This window comes from Microtus oregoni, unplaced genomic scaffold (assembly GCF_018167655.1).
Source record: "Microtus oregoni isolate MIOR12 unplaced genomic scaffold, Mior012 000000F_ref0000247, whole genome shotgun sequence".
NCBI lineage: Eukaryota > Metazoa > Chordata > Mammalia > Rodentia > Cricetidae > Microtus > Microtus oregoni.
Window position 1 is genome coordinate 59,796,814 of NW_024543059.1, and position 26,840 is coordinate 59,823,653.

General features: G+C 43.5%; 1 protein-coding gene across 6 annotated transcripts in view; it reads left to right on the plus strand.

Moving 5' to 3' along the window:
• The window catches only part of Prkacb (protein kinase cAMP-activated catalytic subunit beta), a 91,868-nt gene that overhangs the window by 42,529 nt on the left and 22,499 nt on the right, over positions 1-26,840 (plus strand). For 3 of the 6 annotated variants that reach the window (XM_041656537.1, XM_041656672.1, XM_041656718.1), the window contains exons 2-6: positions 9,858-9,881; positions 13,331-13,392; positions 15,364-15,492; positions 20,531-20,629; positions 21,520-21,602. In XM_041656537.1, coding sequence (XP_041512471.1) covers positions 9,858-9,881; positions 13,331-13,392; positions 15,364-15,492; positions 20,531-20,629; positions 21,520-21,602 — 397 coding nt within the window. The remainder of the gene's footprint in view (positions 1-9,857; positions 9,882-13,330; positions 13,393-15,363; positions 15,493-20,530; positions 20,630-21,519; positions 21,603-26,840) is intronic. The other 3 variants (XM_041656617.1, XM_041656778.1, XM_041656836.1) reach the window with 1 other exon arrangement.

Sequence of the window (26,840 nt, forward strand, 5' to 3'; positions counted from 1 at the left end):
TCATTTTTCTAAGCATGTCCAAAAATGCTTTTATTTATTTCTTCGAGAAAATCTGCTGTAGTATGTACTGCAGCTTATGACAGAGCAGGGGCTGTTCACTTCAAGCAAACCTGCAGCTAAAAATAGACATGCTGCTGCTGTCAGTGAGTGTTTGCTCAGAGCAGAGCTCGTTAGCATCTCTGCCGAGGTGGAAAGACTAGGCCAGGTGTCACTTCCAGAGCATTATGTGACCCTGTGATAACAGGGGTCACACTTGAGACATTTGGGATTAGGTTCCGAATCAGAAAGATTTGGGATTTTATGATATAGTGAAGAAATACAAAGCCAAAGAACCTTTCTTCCATAAGTAGTGATGACTTCATTATAGCCAGGAAACACTCCTTATCCTGCTGCAGTAACGCTGTTCATGCTGTAGAGTGCATTCGATACAGAGGGGCTGTTTTCTATGTAAAATGTTAAGACTCTACTGGACAGTTATATTCTTGTTTCCAGAGTAGCTATTTCTGACCTAACCCTTGAAATCTGGGCTGATACTGTGAAATCAATATGTTGACTTTTCTAGAATTTCTACAAATATGAAACTGCATAGACCTGGTTGTCTTTATTTAGTTGAATAAAGCCATGTTTCCTTTGAAAGCTCGCACATAACCTTAGCATCTTCAGCCCCCACTGTGGTGTTGTGGGGATCTTACAGTCTGATGTGTTTAGCTGAAGACATTGCTGCTGCTCCTTGCTTGTTTTATTTTTCTTTCAAGAAAGCTCTGGGTTAAAGTAGTTCATTACGTGATCTTGTATGTGATCTAACAGCCTTTTCTACTACATTAAGTGTGGAATAACAAATGCACAAGGGCTTTTTCGAGAATGTTCAGTCTCAAATAATTTCACTCATGCTGTGACTGAATGCTCTAGCCATTTCAAAATATAGAAAAATACAAAACAATGTGGCTTCATTAGTGAAAATAGTCAAATATTGGGCCTTTTTATCTGAGTCTGGAATTACAACATGATGTTTGTGTGTGTGGTACACACACCGAGCTATGTTTGTGGAAAGAGCTATAAAACTATTCCTTTCTACTTCCGGATGATTAGATATTCGTCTTCTCTGGAAATCTGGCTCTGGCCTTCTCAGTGCTGTGTTTTCTGAGTGATCTCACCTATGCCTGCACCTCTGTCACTACCTGAACACCCATTCCAAGAGTCTGTTTGTTCTTTCCGTCATCTTGGGTCCACACTTCTTTTAATGACCCCACAACAGAATCTTGGGGCTGTTTATAACTCCTGACCCCAAGCTGTGTATTTGATCATTAGTTCTGTTGATCGTACATCAGGTCTTCTCCAGACAGTATCACCGGGAAGGCCTTTGGCGCTGGCCATTCCATCTCTCCTGTCAGCACCATTTTCTGACTAACTTGCTGTCTCCTCCCAAGCTTCCAGTGTCTTTTCAGATGACTCTCCACACTGAATTTGAAATGGAAATAAGTCCATTTTTTAACCCAGTGTGAAACTTGAAATTCTGTAATTGCCACTGAACTAGAGATTAAACTCCGTAGCAGGCCAGGAGAGACAGCTTTCCCTCCTGGCCTCTGCATATGAGTACCTCCGAGGAATGTTCTTCCATATTTATGTTCTCGTAGACATCTTGAGGATCACCCTGTGCAGGACTCCATTACAAACTCTGCCGGTGATGTTTCTGTACCTTCAAGCAAATGTATGATGTGTAACAATATTTTTTTAAAAAGGAAATTATATATTTACCTGAGAGTTCCTGATCTGGAGCTCCTAAGTGAAAGCCTTCCTTTGGCCATATATGTGCTTCTACTAGTTATTCCAGTGTCCCAAGTGAAGCAAGGAAGCCAAGTTAGAAGGCTACTTGAATGACTAAGTAATATTCATTAGTTATGAATCTGAACCCGTGTTATATTACCAGAGAAAATATCAGCTGTATGAGCTGTTTCAGAAAACACAGTAATCACAGTGTTCATATGTCTATCTTGAAACATGAAGACAAAAATGCAGAGACTAAATTGTACTTATCTACTCTTTCATCTCTCTGGCATTAAAAACTGCCTGTAAATGTAAAAAGAGCCTTTACTGTCCTCTTTTAAGTGTTTTTTTTTTCATTTGGTGAAGATTTTCTCCTATTAAGCAAATTTTGTGAAGAAATTCTAAAGGAATTCTCCCAATACTCTGTTGAGTTCCATGAAGCCCTTTGACAAGAAGATACATAGCCTTCTCGGGCAGGAGCAGTGTACACAGACACAGGTGTTGTCAGGATGCCCAGGTGTTGAGTTCCAGGCAAAGGTAACGAAGCTTTGACAAGGACCAGCACTGGGGCTGGTGAGGGAGCCTGGATCATAACACCTTTCTCAGTTTTGCTTCTAAGATCACATGACTTTCATTTTCTCTGGTCTGATATTCTAGCATCACAGTATGTAACATAGGTTTCTGTGGTGTTTGTGCAAGATGGAGCTTAGTCATCTGACAGATGCAGCTGCTATGCTCTCCTGGCTCACATACCTACAACAGAACCAATAGCACCTTTTCAGAACCCTCAGTGAAGAACAGGAGGGGGCGGGCGGGCGGAAACCTTTGTTAATGGGTGCTTGGTTACAACTCGATGAGGGAAGGAAGCACTGGTGTTCTGCTCACAGTAGGGGGCAAGAAATGATGATCCTGCATTTTGTTAATTCAGTGGAGGAAAATTTTTTATGCTTTCACTGCAAAAATAAGGCATTTGAGAAACAGATATGCTCCTCCTGAGTTGCACATTATACACTGTATCTATAGAAACACCATATGCACACAGTAATTATGGACAGATCTTATGTGTCAATATAGAAAGCTTCTAGGTGAGCTTGCATCTTGGTCTAACTTAATTGAGCGTGAATCTGAAGAAGAAAGCTTGATATTCTGTGGTTCCCAGAAATGCTACAGACCTGACAGGAGTAAGCAGCTGGTTGATTTCTTTTTCTTATGTTTGACTGAAAACGTAAGACCAAAGCTGTGAGAGCAGTTCAGCAGTCCTGCAGTTGAGGAAGGGCATTTTCCCAGAAATGGCCTAGACCAGATGATGGTCACCCTCTAAAGTCTGTTTTACTCTGGAGTATTTATCTCTAAGAAAGAGAAAGAAGCGTTCACCTTTCCTATCTTCCCAGGATGAGGCCTGTGGAAAGGCTACCCTTTGCTTTGGCGCACAAGCAGCTCTATTGGGACAGCCAAGAATTCATTAGGTCATTGCAAAATGAAAAGACGGCCTTTGTTTTCCTAGTATGACAGGGTTTTCTGTTGATGTGCCTGGCATCAATAACCAACAAGTTTCCTGTAGTCCTGAATACTTACATACTTCCTTCATGTTGTTGTGTGAATGTTTTTACCTTGAATATGCATTACGTGCGTACAGTAACCAAAGGCCATGAGAAGGCATCGGATCTCCTGGAATTGGAGTTTTAGATGGTTATTAGCCTTCATGTGGGTGCTGAGAACTGAACCTGGGTCCTCTGCAAGAGCAGCCAGTGCTCTCAACTCCTGAGCCATCTCTCCAGCTCCTACAACCACTGAAAGTTGCTGGATTATTTAATAATGTATGTGCATACAGACAAAAATATCCAAGAACTTAATTCTAATAGCACCTACAATAGGAGGTGAGAAGAAAATTTTAAAAAAAAAATTAGCTACCTTATTTTAGATCATGTGTGAAGATTTTAAAGGCTTCCCATCATTTATGGATAAAGCAAAGTAACAATTTAGAGCCTAATAGAAGGGGCAATACATGATTAAAGAATAAAATCACAGCCTTCAAGAGAAAAGAATGAACTCATATTTAGAAATATTTGTTTAAAAAAAACCTACAGAGAGCATCTGAACTAGTTCTTCAGTATTTCGAATGAATACTAAATAGGAAGGAAGAAACCAGATAAACCTAGAGGGGCTGGAGAGATGACTCAACAGTTATGAGCGTTGGCTGCTCAACCTTAAGTACCTGAGTTCAAGTCCCAGCACCCACATCAGGGAGCATATGATTTCACCAGGTCCGAAAGCATACTTATGTGTGCATGTACTCACAATACACATTGATATTTGCATACACATTCATAATAAGATGACTCTTTAAGAAAACAACAGAAGACTAGGATGAAAAGAAGGGGCTAAAATCAGACAAGGGTAGAAAAGCAGCATCTTGTTGTGATGCGGAAAGAGTATAAGAAAATGCACCTGGTTCTTGGAAGGTAGCCAGCAGGCTGCATGAGACCAGGGCATCCCATGACTGGTCGTGGTCGGAAAGTGAATTAACTAGCTTGATAAGCCCTTCCAGGATGTGACAGACATGAGCAAGATAAAGCTTCCGGTTGCTCAGACTGGGGAGCCTGCTCCATGGGTAAGAGATCTGTGCAAGCATGAGGAAGGGCGTGAGCTTGGAATCCAGGATCCACATAAAAGCTCAGCAAGGTTTCATGTGCCTGTAACCCCAATACCTAGGGTGGAAACAGGTGACCAGCCATTAGAGCCAAGACAACTTCCTTGTGGTTCAGACAATAGCTCTGTCTCAAAGCATTAAGGTGGGGGTAGGGATCTGCACGGGCATCTGCACTCACGCTCGCACGCACGTGCATGCACCGCACACGTAGTCATCCAAAAATGAATGTAAATACGTGAAACTTTGAGATGGGAGCCAGGTGTGATGGTGCAGTCAGCAACCTAGGCTCGGGAGCAGGAGGCGAGTCTTGGTTCTGCAGCCAGATACTGCTTCAAAATATACAGCGCAGCCACTGGTGCAGCAGAAATGAGAGCCTATGAAGTGAAGAGAACTCTGTTAGATAGAAGCAGGTCATTCTGCAAATTCAGAGCAGTGTTCACACGGGGCAGTAGTAACAGTAGAAAGAACAGGTTTTGGTGGTGGTGGTGGTTTTTAATTAATTAAGCAAACATGCTTTTCGTTTTGGTGCCAGGGACCTCCAGCACTCCACCACCTCCACCACCACCACCACCTCCACCACCACCACCACCACCTCCACCACCTCCACCACCACCACCACCATCACCACCACCACCATCACCACCACCACCTCCAGCACTCCACCACCTCCACCTCCACCACCACCACCTCCAGCACTCCACCACCTCCACCACCACCACCTCATCCACCACCTCCAGCACTCCACCACCTCCACCACCACCACCACCACCACCACCACCACCACCACCACCACCACCACCTCCAGCACTCCACCACCACCTCCACCACCACCACCACCACCACCACCACCACCTCCAGCACTCCACCACCTCCACCACCACCACCACCACCTCCAGCACTCCACCACCTCCACCACCACCACCACCACCACCACCACCTCCAGCACTCCACCACCTTCAGCCCTCCACCACCACCACCACCACCTCCAGCACTCCACCACCTCCAGCACTCCACCACCTCCACCACCACCACCACCTCCACCACCACCATCACCACCACCACCACCACCTCCACCACCACCACCACCTCCACCACCACCACCACCACCACCTCCACCACCTCCACCACCACCACCACCTCCACCACCTCCACCACCGCCACCACCGCCACCTCCGCCGCCACCACCGCCACCTCCGCCACCACCATCACCACCACCACCATCGCCACCACCACCACCACCATCACCACCACCTCCACCACCACCACCACCACCACCACCACCATCATCACCACCACCATGCTTCACACATAGCGCATAAGAAAACATCTTTAAGAAAACTTCCTCTGAGCCGGGCGATGGTGGCGCACGCCTTTAATCCCAGCACTCGGGAGGCAGAGGCAGGCGGATCTCTGTGAGTTCGAGACCAGCCTGGTCTACAGAGCTAGTTCCAGGACAGGCTCCAAGGCCACAAAGAAACCCTGTCTCGACGTCATTGTGCTTTGATAAAATTAATAAAGATCCCAGCAGCATGCACTTGCTGGTGGCAGTTTTGAATTTTAAGGGAAACAAATCGATCTTCCAATATCTAGGTTTTAAATCTTCAACTCCAGTTTTCCAGTGAGGGAAAACAAACAAAACAACAACAAAAGAGCCCCTTCTAAGGGAAGTGCCTTAGCGTGCTGAAGACTCTGTAACAAGCATCCCTTAAATAAAGTCTAAATTCACAAGAATTAAAAAATTCCCACGGTGAAAAAAAGGGGGAGGGGATAGAAACAAGCTATAGATTTTCTTTTAAAACAAAAAAAAACAAAACAAAACTATCTTTTCTCATTTTATGTACCAATCCCAGTTCCCACTCCCTCCCTACTACTCAGAGAGAATGAGGCTTCCCATGGGGAGTCAACAAAATCTAGCACATTGCTTTGAGGAAGGACCAAGGCCCTCCTCACTATATCTAGGCTGAGTAAGGTATCCCTCCAAAGAGAATGGGTTCCAGAAAGCTAGAACAAGCCGTAGGGATAAATCCTGATCTCACTGCCAGTGGCCCCACAGTCTGCCCCAACCATACAACCGTGACTCTCTTTCAGAGAGCCTAGTTTTGTCAGATTCTGGTTCCCTCTCTGTCGGGCCAAAGTTGGTAATCTCCCATTATTAGCTCAGCTGATCATGATCTTTTTTTTTTTAAATTTATTTATTTATTAAGGATTTCTGCCTCGTCCCCACAACCGCTTCCCATTTCCCTCCCCCTCCCCCCGATCAGTCCCCCTCCCTCATCTGCTCGAAGAGCAATCAGGGTTCCCTGACCTGTGGGAAGCCCAAGGACTGCCCACCTCTATCCAGGTCTCGTGAGGTGAGCATTCAAACTGCCTAGGCTCCCACAAAGCCAGTACGTGCAGTAGGATCAAAAACCCACTGCAATTGTTCTTGAATTCTCAGTATTCCTCATTGTCCGCTATGTTCAGCTAGTCCGGATTTAATCCAAAGACAAACACATAGGCATCCTCAGGAATATTAACCTTCATCAGGCGATGAAAGGAGACAGAGACAGAGACCCACATGGGAGCACCGGACAGAAATCTCAAGGTCCAAATCAGGAGCAGAAGGAGACGGAGCACGAGCAAGGAACTCAGGACCACGAGGGGTGCACCCACACAGTAAGACAATGGGGATGTTCTATCGGGAACTCACCAAGGCCAGCTGGCCTAGGTCTGAAAAAGCATGATCATCATGATCTTGACCTCTTTGCGCGTATTCTCATTTCTCCCACTCTTTATATACCTTGTTGTCCAAATGGCTCTCCTCTTTTTTCTTTCTTTTTTGGTGGGATGGGGGGAGGAGGTGGTAAGACAGAGCCACATTGTATAGGTCTAGCTATCTCAGAACTCACTATGTAGTCCATGTTGGCCTCAGACTCACAGAGATCCACTTCCTGAGTGCAGGGATTAAAGGTGTGCTCGACTATGGCCAGCTGAGGACTCTCCAGTTAAATGTCCTCACAAAAGAAACCAAGTTCTTCCATCTGTGCAGCCTGGGATTGTGCTATCAGGACCCTGGAAGGATCTCCCAGTGCAGTGTAAGTTAGGAAACCAACTGTTGGCAAGACAGGAAGCTCACGTCTGGGCTTGAGTGTCTGGTTAGGGTGGGATGTGCGTGCTCACTCACGTGGTAGGGGCGGATGTGTGTGTTCATTCATGTGGGATGCCTCTTTTGAACAGTAAGCATCAGCTGCTACCCCTCTAGGAGGCTTCAGGATTTAATGTATATTAATTTTGTGGTCTATGGAGCTGCTAATAAAACACACTGTTGGGACAAATCCAGGCTAGTAACACATTGATCCCAGCAGAAACAGGTGCAGAGCCTCCGTTAGGACAAGCCTTGACATTTCCTGCAGGTAAAACAACAGTCAAGCTTCTGTTCACCATCCTAGAGCAAATCTCCACACTTGTGAGGGTCTTCACAAGAGTATCATGTTGTAAGATCTCAGAGACCAGAGTCTTTATGTGGTTCACCATTTAACATCAATGACAAGCAGAATGAAAATCATATATGCCTCTAAGTCTCAAAATGCATAAGGCAAAACTGACCTATTTGGGAGAAATTATAAAATATAAAATGTATAAATTAATAGAGATTTCTTACCTAGTGATCACAGAATAAGACAATATAAAGAATGCTTATAAAATCAATTCTATAATCATATTCAACAAATTTCAAAGATGTGAGATATATTTATTTATTTACTTACTCACAGTCTTGGACATGGAATAATTGAGTTCAGTCAATAAAGGCTCTTTTACAAACACAAATATGTTTGCTTATGGATTTACGAAATTCTGATAATTCAGGGGCCAAGAAGTAACTTATATAAATTAAAATTCAACTATATATTTAAATTTATGGAGTGTAGCCAAAGTGGATTTTGAAATGCATCTTAAGAGAGATTGTGAAGTGTTCAGGAAAGAGCTACACAAGCCAATGAGTTTGTGCAAGTCCAGCATAGGTAAAGAGTCCAGGAGAAATGAGTGACAGACTTGAGTGGAAGGCAGTAGAACAGAAAATACAAATAAGAGCTATAGCTTTTGATGGAAAGCATTTTTAGTTAGTTATTTTACATCCCAACTGAAGTTCCCCTCCCTCCTCTCCTCCGATTCCCTTCCCTTCTCCCTCTCCCCCCCTTCCATTCCTCCGCCTGTTTCTATTCAGAAAGGGGCAGGCCTCTATGGATATGAACAAAACATGGCACAACAACTTTTGGCGTGGCTAAGCACCTCCCCTTGTGTTTAAGCTGGGCAAGGCAATCCATATGAGGAAGAGAGTCCCAAGAGCGAGCCAAAGTGTTAGCGACAGCCTCTGGTTGATCAAAGCATTTTTAAAGACCAGATTAAAACTGTACCCATTTATTCAAGCTGATCATGGGAGTGTATGTCTATAATCCCAGCATTGGACGGACTAAAACAGGAGGATTGGCCTGTGTTCAAGCCCATCTGAGGCATAGCAAGTAGCAGTCTAGCCATGGGGACAGAGTGAGGCCTTTGTCAAAACAAGACAAAACTAGATTAAAATTTTAAAATGTTTTAGTTCAGTAAAAGACTTCCAGAGACTAAAGAAGGAATCTTGAATTCAGTTCATCCCTGAGTAGATGTTTACGGAATTATAGTGTATCCAGCAGCCTTGTCAGATTGTGTGTTCTAAGATGACAGCGAGAGAGTCTCTGGAATTTTCTGTGTAAGCAACAGTGCATCACCTGTGAATAATGGCAGTTCTGGCCTTAACCTTTTCTTGTCTCAGTGTTATTTTAGCTAACAGAGAAGCAGCGGGAGTAGGCATCGTCCCTGTTCCTCACAGGTGCATGCTCCTTGCTTTCTCTAAAGACTGCCAGGTGGGACAAGTGGATTCCATGCCTTTTATACACAATCTCTCAGCCTCGGAGGTCCTCTTCCAAGCTTGCCTGTCGGAGCAGCTCTGTCCCTCAAGACTCAGCACAGATTTGTCCCATGGTGCTTCACCAGGAACCCTTGGCAAATTTATTGGCACTTGTACTTCTCCTCAAGGCAGGGTTTCTCCGTGTAATGGTCCTGGCTGTCCTGGAACTCGCTTTGTAGACCAGATTGGCCCTAAACTCACAGAGATCTGCCTGCCTCTCTGCCTCCCAAGTACTAGAATCAAAGGAGGGCGCCACCATGCCCAGTCATCTGTAATTTTAAGGAAAATTACCATGAAACAAATTTTGGTATCAAATAGTAGTTGTTAGTTTCATTTTTTTGATATTTTGAATTGTATTATTTGAATATATGTAGTCAAATAAATGAGTCTTTACATTAACATTTTATTTCTACAAATATTCTAGAAAATGTATATAAATTACTTTATTCTAACATGCTACTACTTTATGGGTATGTTTTAATCACTATTTAATTTATTTTATTTTTCTTTGTACACAAGCTTCCTGTTCTTCAGACATATCTGGTAGGCAACTCTTTTTTTAATAAAACAAGTGTTTACTTTAAAACTTTCTATTCATTTGTTTGTAAATTTTTATTATTCTCATAGTTTGATTTTATTATTTTGACTTAATAAAATATTTTTGTAATGAAGAAAATTATTGAATTAAATTTATGTTGGACTTTTATAAGATCATCATCTGTGTGTTGTAGTCCTTGTGTGATGTTTTACAGCTAATGAAGAAAGCTCTCTGAAGCAGAAGGCAGAAGACATGGGCTGTGTATCACTTAGGATTATGATGGGTGGCTTTTGAAAAGATAGAGTGTTAGAGATTTTAAGTGAAACAGTGTTGTAGTTGTACATTTGTCCCAGGAAGTTTATATTTTGTTGGTTGTGTTTTCTAATATATTTGGACTGAAAGTGGTCCTTGCATTGTGTGAGGAGTGCTGAGGAGAGGAGTTGTGTCTCCTTAGAGACTCCAGAGCTCAACATCAGCAGCAGCATTGTCGTGTTTTCAGTAATCAATCTACGCATTCTGCACATGATCACATCCAGCAGTTAGACCTTTGCCCAGTGTGACTCACAATGTGTCATGATAGATAAGCAGCTCTCAAGTCTAACAACACCTTGTGAATTTGTTAATGTCGCCACTGAACTATTCTCGTTCATTGTAGAGCTACATGAATGGCATAGGTAAAATTACAGCATACATGACGTTTTAGTTAAATTTCCTGATTAAATAAGCTTTACTCTGACTTTCAAGTTGTGACTTGTTTTCAAGTAATGTACGAAAACATCAGTGTAGTGGAGAAAGTGGTAAGAAATGAGAGTTTTTCTGTATTTGTGAAAATGCAGGAGACCTGCCTCTTGTTGCGTCTTTCTTCATTCCTTGGCCAGGTGAACAATAAGAACAATCCCTGGGTGAGCTTATAGACTCCTTTGCTGTGTTCTTCTAGAGTGCAACGTGACAGACCAGAAATGACCAAAACTGAAGAGAAAATCATTTCATTTGTATAATAACTAAAATCGTGAATGAATAAATTGGATTTTTGGTGTGCCCTCTTTTGTATCTAGTTTGCTCCCTTATTAAACAACACAGAACAAAATGTGCTTGAGAAACCCCTTCCGTGAAGGCTTTTCTAAGCATAGTTAGACACTCTGGAGCTTTGCTGACGGTCCCTGTGATCACAGAGCGGAACCATTGTTCCTGTTAGGTACCAGGTTCCAAAAACAGCACCAGCCTATCACACTGCTCCAAATGGTTAGATGTCTGGACGGACTACGTATTAGAGCAGAAGAAAACTGAAACTTGAGAACCTCACAGTGCACTGATTGAATGGGTCACAGGGCTACAGTGTGTGAGTCTGCCCGTCTCCCCAGCTCTTGTTTTGTTACCTACTAATATGTCAATGGGGAGCAATTGTGAAAATACCCATAGAAAAGCAGTTAGAAGTTAAAGCCACCCGTATCTGAAATATAAAATCAGTCCATGGAAAATATATGAGGTTCTGGATTGTCTGTTGTTTAAAGATCACCAAGTGTAGTGTGGTTTCTCAGGAGCCACAATTTTATGTTCCAACATATATATTTTTTTTAATTTAACTTAAAGCCATCTTTTCCAAGTCATGACCATGTGCAGGCATCTCTAGTCCATGGGGAAAAACAGACAAACAAACAAACAAACAAAAAAAACCTTATAGAGCCAGCTTTCTTGCACCTAGGATGAGGCCCAGTGGTGGGAGATCGGCCAGCTGTGTGCTCCTGGGTTGGAATCCTGGAGCTCAAACAAAGCAAACCAACGCTCTTTGGCTGCAGCCAGTATACTGACTGTTCAATATAAAATATTTTATTTTGTGAGTTTTCATTTTTCATATATACATATATATGTGTAAACTATTTTACTGAGAACCAATTATATTAGTCTTTGTATCTAAATAGTGCACATACGTACATACTAGAGATACAAAGATCACACCATGATCCAAAACCTCTTGACTTTTCCAGTCCTAGGCTGAATTAGGTCACGTGTTGATTAGGCGCAACTGTTGGTACATGAGAATTTTAACTTTGAAAGTTAATTTTCTCTAATGTTTTGGAAATATTGTGTAGTACAGTTCTTAGAAAGTAGTAAAATGATCCTCCCAGAAATGCAGAAGCCAGTGTTCTTTTAAAACAGCCGTCTGTCGTTGACACTTGTCATCATCACTATGTTGAGAGGGCAAAGCAGTTAGATGCCAAGCACCATTTTGGTCTGTGCTGGGTGCGGCGGGCCAAAGGTATACTGTAGAAAAGGTGTTGTCTTTTGTTTTCGTAGTTTGGTTGTTTGTTTGCTTGAGACAGAGTCCTCTTTCAGTAGACTAGGTTTTCCTGGGGCTTACCGTGTAGTCCAGGCTGTCTGAACACACACTGCAGCTGCCTCAGCCTCCCGCATGCCAGGATCACAGACCTGACCGACCATATCTAGCATGCTTTTGGCTCTGGTTCAGGCCATTCAGTGTTTCTGAAGTCGCCCCCGTCATCTTACTGTTTCTGTGGCTGTCAGTTCTCTATCCTTTGCTCCTGCATAGAGTCAGACAGGGAGATGTCAGGAATCTGCTGAACGAAAGAGAAATAGCAAAGGGATCTTGTATAATCTGACTGTATTTTCATTTTTCACATAAAACATAAGAATATATCAAATTTTTAAAACGTTCAAGAGTATTTGTTTCTAAAACATGGAAGTTTGTTTTCCAGCAGAAGCCCTTGTTAGTGAACCTGTGGGAGGCGTGTGTAAGTGGATCCTCTTAAATGACTCAGTACAAACCTGCTCCATACAAATGCAGCTGTCATTAGCCATTGTCTTAACACTGGCTTTTGTTTGGCTTTATTTTAATGTAAATTTTAAATCAGACATTCAGTTTAATTTTCTCTACAAGTTCAGAGCTAGTTTTTGAAGTAGTTTGTATTGTTGTAGCGTTTTGTTCCATTCGGGTTTATGGGTTTGAGGATCTGGTAGCTGTCAGTCTGTGGTTTCTCCTTTGCTCTCTGCTGGTAGAGACCACAGATCTAACGCACAAATGCCGTATCTGGAACCGCCCTTTACCACAGCCAGCTGTTCTCGGAACGCCCTAGACCAAGACATGTGAATACCCTCAGCTTACTTTTCAACTCTGTTCAAACTCTTCCAGCTTATTCACGGCAGGATTTGCCCTTGATTGGTATCTTCTACACGACTTTCGGATATGTTTCCTGGGACATTGTTGTTATTGGGCTTGAAGTTGCCAGAGTGGTTCCTATATAGAGCAATGCTTGAGGCTCTTAGACATTGGAGACTCTTGATAGCCCCCTGTAAGGTCACATTGGTGGACACCCTGTCCTTACAACAGTAGCTCACACAAGGATACTTGTATCCATATACTACGTCCACTGTCTTCTTTAATGTGACATGAGCATTCTTTCAAGACACCATCCATTTTTCTTTTCTTTTTTTCCAGTGAAAGAATTTCTAGCCAAAGCCAAAGAAGACTTTCTGCGGAAATGGGAGAACCCTCCCCCGGTAAGGAAGCTGTGTTTTCTATGCTAGAGACACCTGTGTGATATAAAAATCGCAATTCTGCCTTAATTTATTGCTGCTCCAGAAAGTTTAGTTTTTAAGTGTTGTTAGTAAGTATATACTATGGTGGGAATTCCACCCTTCTGTAGTGATATCATCCATTAATTGACAGTCTTATAGTTACCGCCATTGAAGAAGCAACCCGCTTCTTATAGAATCTCTGAAGGGCAAGTGGGTGGTTGCTGTTATTTTGTTTCTTGGAACACTCCTGAGATTTGAGCTTAGGGTCGCACGTATCCTAGTCAAGTTCTCTACCACCTAGCTATTTGCCAAGACTGTTGTTAAGTTTTGATACTAATTCCAGTTGCTATGATACAATCTCAATATTTTATGAAATACTAATTTTTAGTTATACAAGTTATCACTGGAAATATTAGAAAGGGGGCAGGGGAGGAGGCGTTCTTTTTTCATAGGAGGAAAAGCAGCGATTAAACATAAAGAGATGTTCTGTTGGGCACTATTTGTTCCCACTACTTGAGGGTGACTATATTAGCCCACCTGTTTTAGTAAAATCAAAAATTAGATGTAAAACCACAAAGTTAATTCAATCAGAATTACAAAGACATTTTTCTTCTTTGGTAAGAGTTCTCACAAATGTGAAATGAACAGTGTCATAGAATTTTATAAGCAAATGTAATCTTGCTTTCCCTCTGTAATGACGTAACAAGAGACTAGGATGCATCTCTGGATGGATGCACTTGCTTTACTGTGGAGCTCTCCTTCTGCTGTCCAGATCTGTCTGTACAAAGAGTCATACCCCATCAGGGTTTGCTCAAGGTAACCCAAGATTGAGCCTTGGAAATATTTTTCTGAGGTTTTCATGAGAATCTTCATAATGAAACCTATTAAACAGATGGGTCAGCAATTACTACTTGTTGCTAGTACATAATTTGTTCCTAGTAATTTCTGTTTTGTTGTAGGAGGAACAAAATGAATGGATTGGTGCCTCTAATTCTTTGCTTCTATGCACTAGTGAAAACCAAACAAGGGCTGGAGAGATGGCCCAGAGGTTAAGAGCATTGCCTGCTCTTCCAAAGGTCCTGAGTTCAATTCCCAGCAACCACATGGTGGCTCACAACCATCTGTAATGAGGTCTGGTGCCCTCTTCTGGCCTGCAGGCACACACAGACAGAATATTGTATACATAATAAATAAATAAATAAATATTTAAAAAAAACAAACAAAGATGTCTGCTTATAACAAAACAGCTATTCAAGGAGGAGAAGGATCTGATTATTGTTCTGAGACTTTAGCTTTGGTTCTTTGCGGAATGAAGACTCTGTTCTCCCTCCTCTTTTAGGTAATACTAGGTTATTACAACAGGGAGAAAGCCTGGGAAATTTCTGAGGACACTGCCTAGTTCGATGGCCGTTCCCAAGTTCTTAACTGTTGGCGAGTTTTACAGCTGTGTAGTTCTGTGGCTGATGCTGGTTGTTTGGCTCTCACTAGTTCTGTCACTAGATATAAAGACACGAAGAGCAGCACTTTCCTTGGAGGCACGAAAACTGATCTCTCTGTTTTCATTTTGTACCATTATTTACAGGTGTTCTGTGACCATATACACTATTTGACCATGGCTTTGTAATTCTTAAAGTGTACAGATAGTTTATTAGCTGTGTTAGGACTTCACAGTGGATGAAATATGACCATTAATGTTTGAGCCAAGGCTTTTATTTCCTTCATTATTTTTATACTCCATCTTACAAAATTTTTCTCTGTTACTGGACTTTTGTTATTCAGAGGAGAATGTAGAATGAGTAATCTGAAATATGAAGAGTGCGTGTGTGTTGTTTCTACATGGAGAAGCTGCAAGTTAAATTACCCACTATGATTATATAACACTGAATCATAGTAATTGCAGTCCTGCGGGAATTTCTAATCTAAAGGTTTATTGTAATCTTTATGCTTGTTTAGAGTAATGCTGGGCTCGAAGATTTTGAAAGGAAGAAAACCCTTGGAACAGGTTCCTTTGGGAGAGTCATGCTGGTGAAGCACAAAGCCACCGAGCAGTACTATGCCATGAAGATCTTAGACAAGCAGAAGGTGGGTGCCCTGTGCCCTCAGGGTCAGCTGGATAAGCTGCCACCGGCTCCTTCACCTAATGCTGGAGGTTGCTGCTTGCATTCTTATTACTTAGTATTTCTATATGATTATAGAGGTTTTGGTGTGTAGGTAGCAGTTTTAATGTGTGGTTATTGTAGGTTTTAGTCTATGGGAACATGCCATTGCTATGTCTATTGATAACACATATCTATGTGCACTAACAATATACATATTCCATATGTGCAGAACAAGCACCTCTCACACTGCATCCACAGACTGAACAGAAGCCTAGTGACTTTACTTCATGTCCTGTTTTACTTTATAGCAGAAACTTGGTGCTTGACAGGATTGGGTTTGGTCAGTTTAGAGTATCAGTTAAGTCATGAAAAAACTATAAAACCTATATTCTATGTAAGACAACTTTTCATTATTTCTATACCAATATGATAAATCAGGATATCTGAAATATTTATTACCTTAGATAGTAAGCATTTGTTTTCCTAGAAATCACTAACTGTTTAGGGAAAGGCATGGGCAAATATTGCTACATGTTACTTAGTTGTTATCTGACAGAGATTGACTTCTTGTCCTATTGGGATCCAGGTAGGAAATTGGTGGCAGCATAGCTGGGAAGTAGCCAGGGGACAGACATGATGGAGTAGCTGGCCTATGGGAATACAGTGCCAAGGGACAGATGTGGCAAGGTAACTCCATTCCATGATAATATGTAATACAAGAAGTCGTACCTGTAACTCTACATTACCTAATAGCCACATTATAAGAAATAAAAAGTAGCTGAAATTAATTTTAAAGTCTGATTTATTTAATAGCCTAATGTTTAGTACTTAACAAATATAAAATTATTGTGGTTCATACTAAGTCTTCAAAACCTGTTGCGTATTTTACATTTTAAATGTTAAATGACCACACATGTTGGACACCATAGCATCACTCTTTGAACCTTCATTTTATTGGAAACCAGATTAATCTTTCACATGTAAAGGAGATAATGGCTTACGTGCCTAAAATTAAAGATGTGATACATACATCTAATTGAACACCTTTGGCATCTGCCTTCATTCCCAGAGTTTCTAGCCGTTCTTCTTGAAGCGGCAGTTCACTGACTCACTTCCTCTCAGCTCTGACCCTACAGTTTAGCTGTCCCTTGTCCGTCTCCCGCCTCTCACTGCTCTTCCTACATGTCTCTGCCCGCGTCGCCAACTCCAGTGGACTCTGCTCCTCTTATTCGGCCTTTTATTAAATACCACCCTCCTTATCCTGCCCTTCTTCTGTGGGTCTTCCTTTGTTTCTCCATGTTCTTCAAGGATTGCTTGTCTCTAAGCTCTAGGCTCTAGCGCTCTCTCTCCCTCTCTTTCTCTCTCTCTCTCTCTCTCTCTCTCTCTCTCTCTCTCTCTCTCTCTCTTACCTTCCCACCCACCTGCATTGGTTATTTCACATTTTCTCCACATAGATTCTTAGCCACTCTTTCTTAGGCTTTTGGTTCCTATGCTGTCTGAGCTTGGAGCTTTCCCAGGTCATTTAATTCTTGTCTTCGTTCTATAGATGAAGTTAATGGATCTCGAGGTTAGCAACTTGCCTGTTCATGCTGGTAACAAAAAGGCGAGAGGCTTCAGTTTCATCTTGTATTTGTAAACCTGCCATTACAATGTTTTTTAATGCTGTCAGGACAGCTTCTAAGATTATGTCATCTTTCTTAAAGAATTTATGAAATGCTTCACTTCAAAAATATTAAGAAGTTAGTGACATTTACCATCTGAAAGTATTTGGAAAGACATTTTTAGCTTCTAGAAGCCTGTTAAGTAAATTACCAAGGTGGCTACCTCATGGATAAGTCATGGTAATGGATATTTCACAGAGGAATAACTAGAATTTCATGTAATTTCCATACTGCAGAATACTGGGTCTTAGCATAAATTAGTATGAAAAATTCTGATTTTTTTGTTTATTTAATTTGCTTGAGGTAAGTGATAAAATAACAGGTCATAATAACTCTCTTTCTGCCAGTAAGTTCATATATATCATTCAGTTAGGTAAACTTATCTTCTCCAGTCTTAGTGTACAAGGGGGAATATCAATCCAAAAATTAAAGGTATTAGTACAGGGTGTCAGATATTGCTAGGATACACATACACAAAAGCACAGGCAAACAGCAGACACATACACACACATGTGCAAATATATACGTGAATGTGCACACACACAAACGTGTAACACATAGGCAGCTGTTGTGTCAGTGAAACTTCACAAGTGTATGAGGCATTGATCTCCCTTTTAAGCTAATCACCTCTCAATTTCCCCAGCGTCTGACAGCCAGTAAGCTAAGCCCATGTGCAGGCCAAGGTTTATCTGATTTCTGTGCCTTATTCCTAATTCATTTTCCCTTCAAAACACACCCTTATCCCCGGGATCCTTTCTTCCAGTCCCTTTGATGCCCAGTTAACACCAGCCAGTCTTTTATAGTAACACCATGACTCCCCAACCCCAGACTTTTTACTTCTGTTTCCCTTCCTCTCCAGCCAGATGCTTTCTCACCATCCCATAGCTTTTCTCTGACTCATCTGAAGGCTGCTGACATTAGTAAACGGAGACAGAGTTCAGCTTGTACCTCCTACTTCCTAACCTGTCATGATGTGTCTCCCAAACTCTCTTACCTCATGCTGTCCACATGGCCTGTGTCTGCTTCTCTGGCTTGAAAGCTGACTCACAAAAGGATACAGTGATTTTTCTGGGCGTGGGGGGTGCCTGTGATTTATTAATAGCTCCTCTGATGTTTTACTTGAAATACCAACTGGTGATCTCTCAGTGCCTTTACACCAATTTATTTAAGCTAATATAAATATTAAAGATAAATTCTATATGAATTTTGAAGGTAAAATATGGACTGTATCCCAAGGAATATTTGTAAAGTTTTCTCTGACATATTGTTTACCAAATTTTCAGAAATGCTATCCTTAACTGTAGCTTGCTTCCGTTCGTGTGTTTCTTCCTTTGGGGCTGGTTCTGGGGATTAACTTCTACCCTGCTTTTCCTTCCATGTCTTCTGAGCCTTTATTCTCTATCCATCTTCTACACTCATCACAGCGCTTTTCTGTTTGAGTAAGTTATAGTAACAGCTGACTTGTTTTGCACTGTTACTGTGTACCGGGCAGTATATAACCGTTTGCCTTGCAGTGTGTCCCATGGCCACTTTTAAAGCATCAGAATTTTAGAGATGAGAGTTCTGTACTTGGCCTCAAGTAAGCAGTTTCTCTTCTGATACCTTCTGACATCTTAGTTCTCATTTGCTGGTCATTGACTGAAGCAAAATTAATAAAAACTCAGAGACAGAAATTGAGGTTCAACCTGAAGGTCAGGAAAACAAAACAGCCAGCCACTGACTCTTATCTCTACCTCAGTCTGAAAATGGCGATCCTGCCTCCAGGAATCTCATTCTGAGACTGAAAGCTGTCTTCTCCTGTTTTATAATGCTCTCTAGGGCTGGAATTAAGGGCATGTACCACTACTGCCTGGTTTCTATGTTAAGCTAGTGTGGCTGCTGGGATTAAAGGTGTGTGTCATTGTTGCCTGGTCTGTAGGCTGGCCAGTGTGGCTGTTTTACTTTTCTGATCCTCAGGCAAGCTTTATTTATTAAAATATAAATGAACTATCACTACAAGTCACATATTGCTGTTTGCATATTCAGGCATCCTTCAAGTAAATCCCTTGCAATGTGAAAGCAGACGTTTTCTTACCCTGTCACATAGGTGTCTTTTCTCATGATTTATATGTAGTGGATGATCATAATTAAAAGTGAATTTATCTAAGTAGTTAAATTTTTTTAAAACTTTTTCATTAAAAATTGGATGAAAATATGCCTTACCAGTTCTGCTATTTTGAATAATGCCTGTTCAATCATTATATCACATATGTATATAGTTGGCTTAAGTTCATGAGACAGATAATGTCTTTCTTGTGATTTTTTATTACTTATTTCAAAAACTAACACAGATTTTATGCCTAGTTAAAAATCTGCTGTATCGTACAAAATCAGACACAAAGAAGCATAAATTCCCCAATTGGTGTCACTTAAGTGATTCATTGTGATAGTTAATACGCGGACAGAAGTGACCCAACAGCTTCATTGTATGGACTTTAAAAGCTAAAGAGTTGCAGTAGCATTCCAAGCACCCCAAGGCTGGTTGAAGGTCTAGGCTAGAACCCAGATCTTCCAGCTCCCGGTCAGTCAGTCATTGCTCAGCAGTGCTCGCCCCGATCCTAACAGTGTGACAGGCTCTGGCTGGGCCAGTACTCTCCTTCAAGTCCAGGGGACTGACGTCTGTGATTGCCTCACCTCAGGAGAACACCTCTGGCCTGGAAGAAACCCCTACCACTAATACACACATGCATTCTCTCCACCTCCCTAAGACCATCTGTTGACCAGTCCAGTGTTCATTTGTCCTGAAGATCAGATTTCTTCCATATTCTGCTCTGTGGCTATGTAAATTGAACCTTTAGAGTTTAGCTATTTTTCTCCAAGTACAGTTTTGAACAGCTTATTCATATTTGCCACTGTTCTCCTTTCTCAGCTTTTAACTTTTCTTTCATCTTTAATTTCCTGCCACTGAGCTGATAAGTGATTTGATCATATCATTAGCAGCAAATACTTTCACATAGTAACCTCTAAAGCAATATAGGTCGTTTTTTTTTTTTTTTTAACTTTGGTCCTTAACTTGATTTATAGCTAGTTTTTGTGGAGGGCAGTAGCTTACTGTGTAGCCGAGGCTAGCCTTGAACTTAGCCTAGTCTTAGTGTTGGGCTAGCGGACATGCATCACCACAGCTGGAACATACTCACCTTCTGAGGACCAAGGCTGGGACTCTTTTCGGCTGTAAGCATTTGACTCTTCTCAGCCTGGTTGATTATTTTCTTTCCTGGTCTAGTAATGGTGCTTATCCATTGTGGTTATTGTATGAAAGCCTTTTCTTTAGGACGATAAGAGAAATGCACTAAAGTCTGTCTATGTGTCTTTCATGTGCAGGTGGTTAAGCTGAAGCAGATAGAGCACACTCTGAATGAGAAACGCATACTACAGGCGGTGGAGTTTCCCTTTCTTGTCCGATTGGAGTATTCTTTTAAGGTTAGTTGCCCTGCGGTCTAAGGAAGATCTTTTCCATCAGATGTGCCTTTTGACATCTGAGACTAATAGAACCCGAGTGAGATGAGGGAACTAGACAGGAAATGAACAGAATTTCTCCCCGGAGCAGGTGTTGACGATGATAGGTGTGGTTTTCATGGGAAGGCCACACAAAACCCAACATTATAATGATGCAGGAGCAGGCATCTTGCTCGTCTGTCTTAGGCTCCATTCAAATGAGGATGCTGAACACTTTCTGCATCTCTTAAGCCCTTCCCAATTTGAGTTGAACGTTTTTCTTCATGCAGTAATTTATATTCTGGAACTTTGTGGTTGGGGTCTTTGCTGTTGTTATTTTACCACCAGGGAGATGAGCCTCTGTGCAGGGCCCATGAGTCAGACTAAGTGGGGAGGGTGGATCCTTTAAACCCAGGCTTCAGTTCCTTAGAATGACTTATAACTTGGTCTCTGCACTGCTGAATCATAGGCAACATTTTGGTTTTGTTTAGTCCTTTGTTCTCCAAATGCAATAAAGCTTTATATACTTAAAATATTTAAGCCATCTATCTCGCAAGCATAAATATTCTTATTAACTCTTCCAAATTGTTTTTTAACTTTGTTATTCCTTTGCAAATGCTGTGCCAGTATGTCATTGCTACAGTATTTCATTATTCAGAAGTTAAATGTTCCCTGCAAGAGCAGGAACAGCAAAAGTCCTGTGCGTCGCCATGGCTGGGATACTAAGGGGTGGAGATGCGTGTGGGAGAGCCGGAGCACTTCTGTGACCTGTCACACGGATTTGACTTTGCCCTTTCTAATTTAACATGCTGTCATCTTAAAAATATTTTTACCCAGAATTTATAATTGGTATTTACTTGTTTCTTTGTTCATAGGATAATTCTAATTTATACATGGTTATGGAGTATGTTCCTGGGGGTGAGATGTTTTCTCATCTGAGAAGAATCGGAAGGTTCAGGTAACACTGACTCCTGTCTTACTTCCTTGATTCTTCCCATGCTTGTGTTCACTTTCAGCCAAGATATACTGATTTCATTAACTGTATTTTATCCATAGAAAGTATTAGGTGGAAGCATTAATAGGAGGTTATAGCATAGATGAGCTTTAAAATCCAAATGACAACAGGATGAAGCCAATTAAATATTCTACCACTGGTAAGTATTGTGAGACAGTTTGAAGAAAAAATACAAAAAATAAACTTTAAAATACCAACATATATTGAACAAATAGTAGTATCTGAGGCATATACTAATATATGCTATGCGCTTTATAATATCTAATGATAGTAGCATTTATGGTAGAAGTTTGAGTAAATGTGGATATGAGGAAGAGATATGAAAATGATAGTGACACAGCACTGAGGAGGCAGAGGCAGGGGGATATCCGTGAGTGAGTTCCAGGTCAGCCAGGCTACACAGAGAAACCAAAACAAAGAAACGAATCAATCAATAAATGTTATGATGATGAGATTATATTATAAAGCTTTTGTTATGTTGAGTTTCTTAAATACATACACAGTGTAAAGGCTTTACAATGTACTAGGTTATTTCCAGTGCAACCTTCTGATAGTTTTATCTGTGTACAAGGCTCATAGCTTGAAATTACTACTAGAAATTAGTAACCTTCATAAAATGAACCTAAAATTAAGACCATAACCAGTTTCGTTCAGTATTCGAAATGCAGCTGAAGCTAAGTGTGAGTTCCCCGGGGACGGAGGACTCACACTAGGCTGGTCACAGAGTTCGGCTTTCACAAGAGAAGAACAGGGAGGCAACCATTCCTTGAGTTGCCTGAGGCCTAAGCAACGATTGTATTTATTGATTTTTAGTGTAAGGGGAACCTCCTATCTGGAGACTGTAATGAAATGTGGCTTCTATTTGTTTGTGATAGTGTCCTTTTACTTCCTGTTTCACTTCCCTCCTGTCCCCTATCTAAGAGCCCTAGAGTCCTCGTGTTCCCCTGTATTACCCCATGTTTGCACTGAAATGTCGCACTCAAACCTGTCCTGAAACACATTCTGCACTAGAGCTACTTTAACACAGCACACAGTGCTGAAAAGAACACAGACTGATTGAGTAGTTGAGTAGAATGTTGTCTTTCCTGAACTCTCATGTTTGCGCTCTATGAGCCCTAGGCCTTCCTTGTTCTCCCCCAGGGAGGGTCAGAGGGTTTAAGTCATTGCTCAGTATAACCTTCTTCAGTCTAGTCAGTCACCTGAGTCCTGACTTACCCTTAAAGCTGCTGAAATTTTTAGATTGCATATCTCTTTATTTCTTCTATAAAAAATAAGATACTCAGCAGACTTCATATTTATACATAAGGAGAAAAATAAAAGGGAACTTCCAGATGAAATTCTCAAAGTTTCTGAGGTTACATGCCCCAAAACTGGGGAGGAATCTTCCAAAATCTACTCCAGGGCCTCCCTCATTCTTTGCTACACTGTTTGTACATGACTGAAACTGGAGGGGTATTATAAAATATCGCTGCTAAAAGTCAGCTGCTGCTTACTTTGCACCTGCAGAGAGTGAAGCAAGGACCTGGGGTGTGTGGATGAACATAGAGCTGGGGTGTGGATGAGCATAGAGCTGGGGTGTGGATGAGCATAAAGCAGGGGGGTGTGGATGAGCATAGAGCTGGGGTGTGTGGATGAGCATAGAGCTGGGGTGTGGATGAGCATAGAGCTAGGGATGTGTGGATGAGCATAGAGCTAGGGATGTGTGGATGAGCATAGAGCTGGGGTGTGGATGAGCATAGAGCTGGGGTGTGTGGATGAGCATAGAGCTGGGGTGTGGATGAGCATAGAGCTGGGTGTGTGGATGAGCATAGAGCTGGGGTGTGTGGATGAGCATAGAGCTGGGGATGTGTGGATGAGCATAGAGCTGGGGTGTGTGGATGAGCATAGAGCTGGGGTGTGTGGATGAGCATAGAGCTGGGGGGTGTGGATGAGCATAGAGCTGAGGGGTGTGGATGAGCATAGAGCTGGGGTGTGTGGATGAGCATAGAGCTGGGGTGTGTGGATGAGCATAGAGCTGGGGGTGTGGATGAGCATAGAGCTGGGGGGTGTGGATGAGCATAGAGCTGGGGTGTGTGGATGAGCATAGAGCTGGGGTGTGTGGATGAGCATAGAGCTGGGGATGTGTGGATGAGCATAGAGCTGGGGTGTGTGGATGAGCATAGAGCTGGGGTGTGTGGATGAGCATAGAGCTGGGGGGTGTGGATGAGCATAGAGCTGGGGGGTGTGGATGAGCATAGAGCTGGGGTGTGTGGATGAGCATAGAGCTGGGGTGTGTGGATGAGCATAGAGCTGGGGGTGTGGATGAGCATAGAGCTGGGGGGTGTGGATGAGCATAGAGCTGGGGATGTGTGGATGAGCATAGAGCTGGGGTGTGTGGATGAGCATAGAGCTGGGGGGTGTGGATGAGCATAGAGCTGGGGGGTGTGGATGAGCATAGAGCTGGGGTGTGTGGATGAGCATAGAGCTGGGGTGTGTGGATGAGCATAGAGCTGGGGTGTGGATGAGCATAGAGCTGGGGGGTGTGGATGAGCATAGAGCTGGGGGGTGTGGATGAGCATAGAGCTGAGGGGTGTGGATGAGCATAGAGCTGGGGTGTGTGGATGAGCATAGAGCTGGGGTGTGTGGATGAGCATAGAGCTGGGGTGTGGATGGGCATAGAGCTAGGGATGTGTGGATGAGCATAGAGCTGGTGTGTGGATGGGCATAGAGCTGGGGTGTGTGGATGAGCATAGAGCTGGGGTGTGGATGAGCATAGAGCTGGGGTATGGATGAGCATAGAGCTGGGGTGTGTGGATGGGCATAGAGCTGGGGGGTGTGGATGAGCTTAGAGCTGGGGTGTGTGGATGAGCATAGAGCTGGGGTGTGGATGGGCATAGAGCTGGGGTGTGTGGATGAGCATAGAGCTAGGGATGTGTGGATGAGCATAGAGCTGGGGTGTGTGGATGAGTATAGAGCTGGGGTGTGTGGATGAGCATAGAGCTGGGGTGTATGGATGGACATAGAGCTGGGGTGTGTGGATGAGCATAGAGCTGGGGTGTGGATGAGCATAGAGCTGGGGTGTGGATGAGCATAGAGCTGGGGGGTGTGGATGAGCTTAGAGCTGGGGTGTGTGGATGAGCATAGAGCTGGGGTGTGGATGAGCATAGAGCTGGGGTGTGGATGAGCATAGAGCTGGGGGGTGTGGATGAGCATAGAGCTGGTGTGTGGATGAGCATAAAGCTGGGGTGTGTATGAGCATAGAGCTGGGGTGTGGATGAGCATAGAGCTGGGGTGTGGATGAGCATAGAGCTGGGGTGTGGATGAGCATAGAGCTGGGGGGTGTGGATGAGCATAGAGCTGGGGTGTGTGGATGAGCATAGAGCTGGGGTGTGTGGATGAGCATAGAGCTGGGGTGTGTGGATGAGCATAGAGCTGGGGTGTGTGGATGAGCATAGACCTGGGGTGTGTGGATGAGCATAGAGCTGGGGGTGTGGATGAGCATAGAGCTGGGGGGTGTGGATGAGCATAGAGCTGGGGTGTGGATGAGCATAGAGCTGGGGTGTGTGGATGAGCATAGAGCTGGGGTGTGTGGATGAGCATAGAGCTGGGGGGTGTGGATGAGCATAGAGCTGAGGGGTGTGGATGAGCATAGAGCTGGGGTGTGTGGATGAGCATAGAGCTGGGGTGTGTGGATGAGCATAGAGCTGGGGGGTGTGGATGAGCATAGAGCTGGGGGGTGTGGATGAGCATAGAGCTGGGGGGTGTGGATGAGCATAGAGCTGGGGTGTGGATGAGCATAGAGCTGGGGTGTGTGGATGAGCATAGAGCTGGGGTGTGTGGATGAGCATAGAGCTGGGGGTGTGGATGAGCATAGAGCTGGGGGGTGTGGATGAGCATAGAGCTGGGGTGTGTGGATGAGCATAGAGCTGGGGTGTGTGGATGAGCATAGAGCTGGGGATGTGTGGATGAGCATAGAGCTGGGGTGTGTGGATGAGCATAGAGCTGGGGTGTGTGGATGAGCATAGAGCTGGGGTGTGGATGAGCATAGAGCTGAGGGGTGTGGATGAGCATAGAGCTGGGGTGTGTGGATGAGCATAGAGCTGGGGGTGTGGATGAGCATAGAGCTGGGGGGTGTGGATGAGCATAGAGCTGGGGATGTGTGGATGAGCATAGAGCTGGGGTGTGTGGATGAGCATAGAGCTGGGGTGTGTGGATGAGCATAGAGCTGGGGGGTGTGGATGAGCATAGAGCTGAGGGGTGTGGATGAGCATAGAGCTGGGGTGTGTTGATGAGCATAGAGCTGGGGTGTGTGGATGAGCATAGAGCTGGGGGGTGTGGATGAGCATAGAGCTGGGGGGTGTGGATGAGCATAGAGCTGGGGTGTGTGGATGAGCATAGAGCTGGGGTGTGTGGATGAGCATAGAGCTGGGGTGTGGATGGGCATAGAGCTAGGGATGTGTGGATGAGCATAGAGCTGGTGTGTGGATGGGCATAGAGCTGGGGTGTGTGGATGAGCATAGAGCTGGGGTGTGGATGAGCATAGAGCTGGGGTATGGATGAGCATAGAGCTGGGGTGTGTGGATGGGCATAGAGCTGGGGGGTGTGGATGAGCTTAGAGCTGGGGTGTGTGGATGAGCATAGAGCTGGGGTGTGGATGGGCATAGAGCTGGGGTGTGTGGATGAGCATAGAGCTAGGGATGTGTGGATGAGCATAGAGCTGGGGTGTGTGGATGAGTATAGAGCTGGGGTGTGTGGATGAGCATAGAGCTGGGGTGTATGGATGGACATAGAGCTGGGGTGTGTGGATGAGCATAGAGCTGGGGTGTGGATGAGCATAGAGCTGGGGTGTGGATGAGCATAGAGCTGGGGGGTGTGGATGAGCTTAGAGCTGGGGTGTGTGGATGAGCATAGAGCTGGGGTGTGGATGAGCATAGAGCTGGGGTGTGGATGAGCATAGAGCTGGGGGGTGTGGATGAGCATAGAGCTGGGGTGTGGATGAGCATAAAGCTGGGGTGTGGATGAGCATAGAGCTGGGGTGTGGATGAGCATAGAGCTGGGGTGTGGATGAGCATAGAGCTGGGGTGTGGATGAGCATAGAGCTGGGGGGTGTGGATGAGCATAGAGCTGGGGTGTGGATGAGCATAGAGCTGGGGTGTGGATGAGCATAGAGCTGGGGTGTGTGGATGGGCATAGAGCTGGGGT